This window comes from Vigna unguiculata, chromosome 7 (assembly GCF_004118075.2).
Source record: "Vigna unguiculata cultivar IT97K-499-35 chromosome 7, ASM411807v1, whole genome shotgun sequence".
NCBI lineage: Eukaryota > Viridiplantae > Streptophyta > Magnoliopsida > Fabales > Fabaceae > Vigna > Vigna unguiculata.
The window spans coordinates 10,087,590-10,097,624 of NC_040285.1; the positions used below are offsets into that span (position 1 = coordinate 10,087,590).

The 10,035-nt window shown below is 33.6% G+C and overlaps 1 protein-coding gene across 2 annotated transcripts; it reads right to left on the bottom strand.

The window, feature by feature from the left end:
- Positions 1-7,009: 7,009 nt before the first annotated feature.
- On the bottom strand, positions 7,010-9,706 carry LOC114190178 (U1 small nuclear ribonucleoprotein C-like). 2 transcript variants are annotated; one of them, XM_028078972.1, is made up of 7 exons: positions 9,590-9,706; positions 9,439-9,480; positions 9,308-9,350; positions 8,581-8,622; positions 8,224-8,494; positions 7,491-7,763; positions 7,010-7,361 (listed from the first exon to the last, which is right to left on the bottom strand). In XM_028078972.1, exons 2-6 carry the CDS (start codon positions 9,444-9,446, stop codon positions 7,504-7,506), a joined length of 624 nt encoding a protein of 207 aa, XP_027934773.1. In that variant the 5' UTR covers positions 9,447-9,480; positions 9,590-9,706; the 3' UTR covers positions 7,010-7,361; positions 7,491-7,503. The 2 variants fall into 2 exon arrangements, with proteins under 2 accessions (XP_027934773.1, XP_027934774.1); XM_028078973.1 differs by having other exon boundaries at positions 9,439-9,447; positions 9,590-9,699.
- Between the last annotated feature and the right edge of the window lie 329 nt (positions 9,707-10,035).

A 10,035-nucleotide genomic window follows, 5' to 3' on the forward strand; every position in this document is an offset into this window, starting at 1 on the left:
TCAACATAGACTTCCTCTTTAATGAATCAATTTAAGAAGGTAATTTCCATATCCATTTGGAAAAACTTAAAGTTTAGCATTGATGCTATGGCTAGCAAGATTCTAATAGCTTCTAGTCTTGCTACTGATGTATAGATTTCATCATAATTGATACCCTCTTCTTGATTGTACCCCTTGGACACCAATATAGCTTTATTTATTACTATGGAGCCAGAATTATCCAACTTGTTTATGAAAACCCATTTTGTTCCAATGACTTGTTGAGCTTAGTTTCTTGGAACTGATTCAATTCATCTTGCAGTGCTAAAAACCAGATGTGATCTTTTAGTGAATCATCCACTGACTTTTGTTCTATTTGAGATACAAAGGCCACATTTAAGCAAAACTAGCTGAGTTTTCTTTTAGTGGAGATACCCTTAGATACGTCTCCTATAGCATTTTCTATTGACACACTTTTAGGAACAATCCAATCTTTGGGTAAGTCAGTTGTATGAGGTGGACTTGCATTAACAATTTGCTTTTCTTCTTGGATTTCTAAGGGCTCTTTTGTCAAATTTGCACCTGATTCATTTAGATCTGCACTATTTCTTGGTCTGAGTGTGTTAGTTTTACTCTCTAGATGCTCATCAAATGCAACATGAATGGATTCTTCAACATTTAATGTTCTTTTATTATACACTCTGTATGCTTTGCTTGTTAATAAGTGTCCTAAAAAGATACCTTCATCGACTTTAGAGTCAAATTTTCCAAGGTTAGACTTGGCATTATTTAATATGAAACACTTGCAGCCAAATGCTTTAAAGTATGAGATATTTGTTTTTCTACCTTTGAAGAGTTCATAGGGTGAGTTTCAAAAAGGGTCTTCTCAAAATCCTATTTAGCATATAACAAGTTTGCTTACAACATCTGTCCAAAAATACTTTGGTAAAGAGTTTTCATTTAACATTGTTCTTGCCAACTCTTCCAAATATCTATTCTTCCTTTCTACAACACCATTTTATTGTCATATTATAGAAGTTGAAGAATTATGAAGGATACCATGTTTTTCAAAAAAAATTCAAAGGCTTCATTTTGAAATTCACCTCATGATCACTTCTAATGGACTTAATTTTAAGCCTTTCCATTATGTATAATAGTGACAAATTTTCTTAAGACTTGAAAGGTATCATTTTTAGATGAGATTAAGAATGTCTATGTAAAACGTGAGAAGTCATCAATCAACACTAGTGCATAATAATTTCCACATGTACTTTTAGTTGTAGAAGGTCCAAACAAGTCCATTTGAATTAGTTCTAGGGGATTAGTAGTAAAGATGTAACATCCCTAAGGAATATTACTGATATTAAATAATTAAAATTCGAAATACAAAAATTGTCCATTTATTATAAACTCTTTCCCAAAACACGGGAAATTTAAAACTTTAATATATATATATAATAAGCCATAAAATCAGGAGTCCATAATTTCATAAAACTGAAATAAAATCAATGGCTCCCGCCAAGTTTACATGATATTCTCAAAGTTAAAATGATAACACCTAAAATATATGTATATACAAAACATCCCCTGCTAGCCCTCGCTCCGAGTCTAAGCATCTCCTGGCCCACCTGTCACATCATCTGCTCCCGAATAACAAGTTATCCGATCATCGCCACACACACACAAAAAGGGTGAGTTATGCACAATATATATACATAAACAAACATGGATATAAATATGTTTCCCAACCCAAATGATCATAACTAAATTTTCATATTTTTCCACACATCCCACCATGACCTCATAGTCCTTCATGAGTCATATGCACGAACTAGATCTTGGGACTTCACTGTACTCCCACGAAACTAACTCATTCGTGGTCCAACCCTATGAGCCTATCCCGCTCATAGTCTTGCCCTACAGACTTCTCGTCTGTAGTGAAACATCTAAGTCTCACACTTGGACCCTAGCACGCACGCAATCACCATACTATGGACTCCTCCCCCAATAGTAGTCGACGGGAACATAACAGTTCCTTGCCCATCGTGCGCCCGACACATGCAATCACCACACTAAGGACTCCTCGCCCAATAGTAGCCGACGGGAACTCAACCAGTTCCATGCCCATCACGTGTCCAACCACCGAGCACATCTCAGACCCCTATTGGACTTAGTCCTTCAAGCCCAAACATCACACCACATGCATAAATATCCAATACCTAAGATAAATTAGTCAAATCATACATACAAGCACATACAAACATGGAATTTCCCATAAACTCGCTTAAGCTAGGGACTCTCGCCCAAGCTAAGCCCTCAGCCTCGCTTATGCTAACCCACCTCGCCTGAGCGAGCTAAAAACAGTGACTGCATCACCTTATCTCGCTTAGGCGAGATCATCTCTCTAGGTTTCCACATTCATACCACAATTAACAGTTAGCAAAAATAAAGCTTACTCTATGCCCATCAAGGTTTGAACCTGTGACCTTCCACTCACAAGAACAAAGCATAACCACCATGCCAAATCACATTTAGCGATAACCATTATAATCTTATGATTATACCATCACTCACCACTCACAATTACATTACCAAAACAAAATAATAATAAACCATACAACACATAATTGGCATACATAGGACTCGAACCCAAGTCATTTCACATAATCAAAGTACTCAACCACTTGAACTAGTACTTTTCCACGTCACACCAACCAACAATTAATGTCATAAAGGCTCTTTTTACTCGCATTTATTAATTAATTAATTATTTAATTAATTAATTTCACGGGTCTTACAAAAGACACATAGTTTTGATTTGAAAGATGCTTTCACTTATTTGCCCTTTTGACATGCATCACATAATCTGTCTTGTTCAAATTTAATTTCAAATAGATTAATGACTAGATTTTTTGAAACAAGCTTGTTTAGGTGTGACATATGAATGTGTGCAAGTCTCTTGTGTAAAATCCAAGGCTTATCATTTTTAGCAAATAAGCATGTAATGGAGTCGAAAGAAGTGTTTTCAAAATCAACCATGTATATATATTTTGAAATCTTTTACCAACAAAAATTAACTCATTTGATGATGCATGGTAAATCAAACAATGATTAACTTCAAATGTCACTTTTAAGTTCTTTTTACATAACTTACTAATGTTGAGAAGGTTGTGCTTAAGTCCATTAACTAGCAATACATCTTTAATTTCAACAACATAAGAAGCTTTTACCTTGCTAGTTCCCAAGATTTTACCTTTGTTGTTGTCACCATATGTAACATGTCCATTCCTCTAGTAATATATCTTGCTGAACTTTTTGATGTCTCCAGTTATAAGTCTTAAACAACCATTGTCCAAATACCACATTGATTGTTTGGCCTCAAGATTTAACTACAAAACAGATCTCAGAAAATAAGCATGTATCTAGTTAAATTTGGGTCCTTTATTGTTAGATGATTGCATGATTCCTTTGGGTACCCATTTAAACTTCCCCTTATGAACTCCACAGTTCTTGAAGTAGCGAGAATTATATGCATGACCAAGTTCAGAGTAGTAAGAGCGGGTAACAGATGATGGCTTGCTCATCTAAAGATATTTTTTGGAACTTAATCGATTAATCTTGCCAGTATAGCCTATTCCTTCTCTATTAAGAACACTCATTTAGGAACCTATTATTGCATAAAGATTGGAACTGCCCATGGTGAACCTAGTGAGTGTTTTCATTAGATATTATATTTTTCCTAGTTGTCTTGGATAATTTTCACATGTGGGTATACTTTTCTTATAATTACCACCATAATTTTTTTAGCTTCTTCAGATTCTTCCAGACTAATTTTTTAGATTTTCATTTTCTTTTTCTACTTGTTTTAATCTACTCTCTAGCCATTTATTCTCCCCTTTTATGCTTATTATTTGAATGTTGTAATTGTGTGGCTTCCTCACGCAACTCTTTATATGCTTCAAGCAACTGACAATATCTATTTTCATCATCATTTGAATTGAAACTACTTATGTTGCTCTTGGAGGAACATGATCCATCCATCAAATAAAAGTTTGTTTCTTCCTCAAGGATCTCATTAGATTCATTAGATGTGCTATAATTGTTGTCTTCCTAGACAATGTAAGCTTTCCTTTTCTTTTTGTACTTTTGTGCTTCACTCTTCTCTTCCAGTTTTTGTTTCAACCTAAGGATAGGACATTCAGGTTAGATTTGGCTTGTTTTGCCAAACTCAAAGCATGTTGGATCAGTGGATTGTTCTTGCTTCTTAGAATGTCTCATGTTTCCTGCAGAGTTATTATTAAATTTATTTTTATATTTTAGAAAATTTGAGAACCTTTTTACCATAAGACTCAATGTTTCAGTATTAGAGATATAATCATTTGGATCGTTCACAAATTCAGCCTTGTAAACAGTGGATTTTGCAACAGCTTTAGCAGTAGTCTTCAAAGCAACAATGTGTTTTTTCTCTCCATCTTCTTCTTCATTGAGTCTTCTTATTTCTAGTTCATGTTCCCTCAACTTTCCAAAGAGAGTGGCAATGTTCAAGCTTGTGAGATCTTTGGATTTAGATATTGTTATAACCTTGGGTTGCCATGTTTTGTTTAGGCTCTTCAGTATCTTAATGTTGAGTTCTTCCTTGTCAAATGTCTTGCCAAGTGCCAAGAGGTGATTTACTATATGAGTAAACCTTTTTTAAACATCACATACACTTTCTCCAGTTTTCATTTTGAACATGTCATATTCTTGAATAAGAGTATTTTTCCTTAATCTCTTACCTCATTTATGCCTTTATGTGTTACTTCCAATACAACCCACATTTCTTTTGTTGATGCACAAACAAAGACCTTGTAAAATTCATCCAAGGTTAGTGCAGAAGAAATGATATTCTTAGCCTTAACATCATAATATGCTCTTTTGTTTTCATCAGGAGTCCAAAGAGAGAATTCTTTAGAAACAAATTTGCCTTCTACTATCTTAGTGGGTTGAAATGGTCCATTTACAACAAAATCCCACACACCTTTGTCCATTAATTCAAGAAAATTTTCATTCTAATTTTCCAAAAAGCATAATTTTCACCAACAAACAAAGGGGTTCTGCTAATAGAAGGCTCTTCAACAAATGTTTGAGATATATTGGCCAAAGCCAGGATCTTTCTAATCGATTAAGGTTTCAATTAACCATCTCTGGTGCCCATTGTTCATCAAGATAAGTCCAATATACACAAACCAAGAGGGGGTGAATAGGTATTTCAAAAATAAAATCTATTAAGTAGTTCTGAAACAGTTTTTCAGCTTTTAACAAGCACTCTAATCAATTAACAAATGTTTGCTTTCATGAATCATCTTTAAACCATCAATAAATGCAATAGATGCAAAAAGAAAAAGATCAACAATTTTATACTGACTCGATTCAAATTGCATCTACGTCCAGTTTTCTTCTAAGAAACCTGAGGTTAGAAGATTTCCACTATTTCAATAGAGTTTCAAGAATTACAAGTCCTCATAAATAATTTTATATTCTATTGAACCAAGAACTTGATACAACTATCCTCAATTGCAATACTTCACACAATTGTAATCAATTATTCACCTAAACGATGAAAAGACTATAGAGAAATGAAATTCACAAAAGAATAAAAGGAACAACTACACTTCTTTATGCAAAAATTACAATCAATCCCTAATTCCAAGCCAGAACTCTCAAGATCACATCCATCTTGAAGACTTCTTGAAAAACGTTTGAAAACCTAATAGTGTGATCTCTAAAAACTCAAGAATTTCTCTTCTTCATTCTCTCTAACTCTCCTAGATTTCAAAAGCAGACCCATTTTGAAATGTGACTCAAGATTGGTTTAAAAAGAAAACATTGTTGCTAAGATTAATTGATTAGAGAAGTAATCTAATTGATCATCGAAGTCAGATGTTGAGTCCAATGGCTCTAGTGAACAACATAGTTAATTAAATAAGTAGGCTAATCAAATATTAGGTTTTAGAAAAGTTTTTCTTACTTAAGACTTGTCCTAATCAATTATGTTCATGCTTCCAACAGTTGAATCAGTTGATTTAAAGAGTTTTAAGCTTGGTTTATAATGATTCTAGACATTATTAGTGGTTGATTGGGACCATGAAATAAAAGAATGAAAATTTCTAAAATTCCAGAGGGAATGCAACATGCAAGACACCGTTAATTAAACCTTTCTTTGGGAGAATATTACAGCTGAACTTTAAGTCCATACTCTTATTTAATCTGTGTTAAAATGTTCTTACCATGAGCGTACACAAATTACCGTTTATTAAACGTTTTCTTTTACAAATGATATAGTTTTAATAGAATAAATAGGTTAAATGGTTAAATTGAACTTATAGCTTCAAAAACTACGGGTTTTCACTAAGCTGGAAGAAGACAGTATATGCATTGTAATTTTAGCGAGACATACTTGAAAGTAAAAAGGAGACATAGTATACCAATGGTTTCTAAACTAAAATGTTTGTGATCAATGTTACTAAATGATGATCAGATGACTAAAATGGAAAAAAAAAAGTCATTAGTTTTGTGATCAAAAAGTAAACTACCAAGAAAGTTTTATCCCACTGTTATATGTTTTGGCTGTTGTCGTGAATGTTAGACTCTAAAGGAAAAAACATGAAAAAAAAAATGTAAGAGTGGCGTAAATTATAATGTTAAGATGAATGTGTGATGACACAAGAAATGATAGGATACGAAAAATTTGTATATAATGAGAGATATTAGTATGACACCTATTGATGAAAAGATGACAACAAAATCAGTAGAGGTGGTTTAAACATTACAAATAAAATAAGTGAGGAAAGTAGATTGCATGGCTTTTTCAATCCTTGAAAAGGGAGTAGGGGAGAGCAAGAAGAACATTAAAAGATGTTGTTAAGTAGGATTCGTGGTGAGAAATATCTATGAAGACTTGGACTTGACATTTGAAAATGGCATATATGTGAATTATGTAACCGACCTTACATTGGGAAATAAGACTTCTGTTGTGATCAATAGGCAAAGATTTTAGGAATTCAGAGCCAATAACACAATACGAAATAATGAATTTGTCTCTAAACCTAAAATACAAGTACATTTATCACTAATGAAACTCGGTTTAAAAATAAACTAGAAGCTATCATCAACAGGCCACATTGGAAAGTTATAACGATTGGTACTGAACATAAATCTTCCTCAAAAACGTAACTTATAAGATTTTTTTTTTGTGCATTCAAACTGATGGACATTCTACATACCAATGACTACTCTACATATGACCACAAATGGCAAGTCCTCGTTTGATGAACAGCGAGTAGGTAGAGCACAAATAGCTCTAGTCTTAAGATTCCAATAGAGATAGCATTATGCAGAGAGAACTGCAAATACAAATAAATGAAATAGGAAAGAATGTTAATTAGTTGAAATTCAGTCGATGCGTGATTCCAGCTACAGTTGAACAAGTATTGTATTTCATAAAATTCAATAATTAATATAAAATAACATACCAGTTTAACCAGGTCAGTGATTGCCCTCAGGTGCTTGAGCACTGGCATTGTAATTATCATAACCTCCAGACGACGGTGCTGGTGGATTGGCTTGGTACATTGCTGACGATAACATAGAGGGAGCACCATTGGAAGCTGGGGCAGCAGTGCTACCAGGAGCAGTTGGAGGGGGAGCTAATGAAGGGGGCCTTGGTAGGGTATTAAGTTGACCCGGCACCTGGGGAGCACCAGGAGGGGGTAACATTGGAGGCATGGCAGGGGCAGAAACATATCCTGTATATTCCAATTGAAAACCAGTTACATCAGATACTGGATAATAAAAGAACAAATGTATAATGCTTGAACTTGGCTATCAAGTTTTTCAGAACTTTCAGCATTAGATAGAAGTTACAGCTTAGAGAAGAAACAGATAAAAGCAAATGTAGGTTTTCTTGTCCAAAACTTACTTTATTTATTTAACGTAATTATTTCAAATAAAATCCAAAGAAAGAACAACCATATTAAAGGAGATTTAAATAACAAGGTCATTGCAACAACATAAACCAAAATTAATTTGTAGTTAGCCCTTGGCATATGAATAACAAGAATCACTGTTAAGATAATAATTGAAAGAACCACATGTCTGCATGTAAAATGCAGAGACATAAATATGATAGCCCAAACCAGATTGAATATAAGAGGAGATGGAAGCTTTATGAACTTCACAAAAAGCAATGTGCAAGATTATATTGACCTGGTGCCCCAGGAAGTGGTCTAGGAAAGACAGGTGGTCTCATCCCTGGCAGTAGTGGTTGACTTCCAGGTACTTGTGCATTTCCAGGAATAGGCAGTCTTGGTGGTGGCAACACAGGAGGAAGGTTTGGCCTCTGAACCATCATATGATTATAAGCTACACCAACCTGCTGAAATGCTGCAGCTTGCCCAAGATGTTCTTTGATCCTCTGATCAATTAAACTCTGTGTTTGTTGTTCTTCAAATTGCTGGTAGTAGGTTCTCACATTTGCCTGAAGATATGATCAGATACTAAACGCCATGAGTATGGTGTACATTGTAGTACATTTATTCCAAGAAGTCAGAAATTTCATGGTACCTTGTGTTTGTAACCCGCATTGTGCTGCTTTCTAACAGATGGCTGCAATAGGACATAAACAATGTGGCTAACAAACCTTCATGAAACACTAATGGATAAAGCACATCTTTAGTTCCTCTACCGTAATTAATGTGCAATTTGGTCCCCCAAAAACATCAAAGTTAATCCCCCAATTCTATTAATTGCCACAACAAAATCCTTTCATCAGTTTTCCTTCACCTAAAACATTAAAATCATCATTTCTAAATAAAAAAACAACAAATTCTCATACTAAATCATCATAAACCCTCTTACACTCAAAAAATACCAATAAAAAAATTATTTTTCACCCAAGATCAGATAATCACAAATGCACACCCTTCTTAAAATCATGACACATCTTACAAAATCCTTCAAATTTCTACCTGTGAGTTTGTTTTGCATCCCAAATTATACTTCATCCCTCTATTATTTGAGTAAAAAAAAATGAGGATGCAGGGGGTTTCATGCACAAAACCTTAGCCATAATAAAGAGGTCACTACACCTGAGAATCCCACACGACATAGGAAACACTGCACATTCTTGCAGCTGCATCTTATTATTGCAAGGTAGAGAATCTTTCTAGCCAGAAACAATAAACTATTTTGAAATGCAGTTTGCAGGTACAAAACTAAATGCAACAAATTCACTAGACTAAACTAACTCAGAGTAAAGGGGGAAACACAATTGATGAGGTAAACAACTTACAGAATCGTGGGTCAAATAGGTGTCGCAGTAGTCACAGTAATACCTGCAATGCAAAATCGATCATGAAAAAAAATGAATACCGCAGATTCATGAAAACTGAAAAATAAAGGAATCCACAATTTTCTATGTACCGAGGCATGCTGTTTCAATGACAATGAGTCCCGCCAAAAACCCTAGAAGTGAAGCAAATTATCAAAACCGTGAAAGGAGAAAAAACTTAAAACCTAAAAAATTAAAAAAAAAATAATAATAATAATAAGAGGAATAAATGACGTTAGTAACTTGAGCTTGATGTTCAGGAAGGAAAGTGTGAAAAATCGAAACAATCGGCGATAGAACAGAGACTATATGCCCAGAGCACGAATGTTCCCGGATTCCATGAGGAAATGATTTATTATACATTTGATTTGATCTTGAACTATTATTTAGTAAATACCAATTTAATCCCTAAAAAGGTTTTTAAATAATTTTAAATTTTTGAATGATTTTATTTAAATGGATTTTTACTTTTTTTATTATGAGGTAATACTTTTACAAAAATTCACATTATTTATTAGGTACATGACAGTGATAATTTGTTAATTAAATTTTGACCGTTTTTTATTTTTTAACATGAGTTGTATTTTTTAAATAATTTTAAAATATAAAAAACAATGTTACCTCAAGTTATTAAAAAATATTATTAAAATTTAGTTGTTAAAAATTTATTTGTTTTAATTAAATATTAT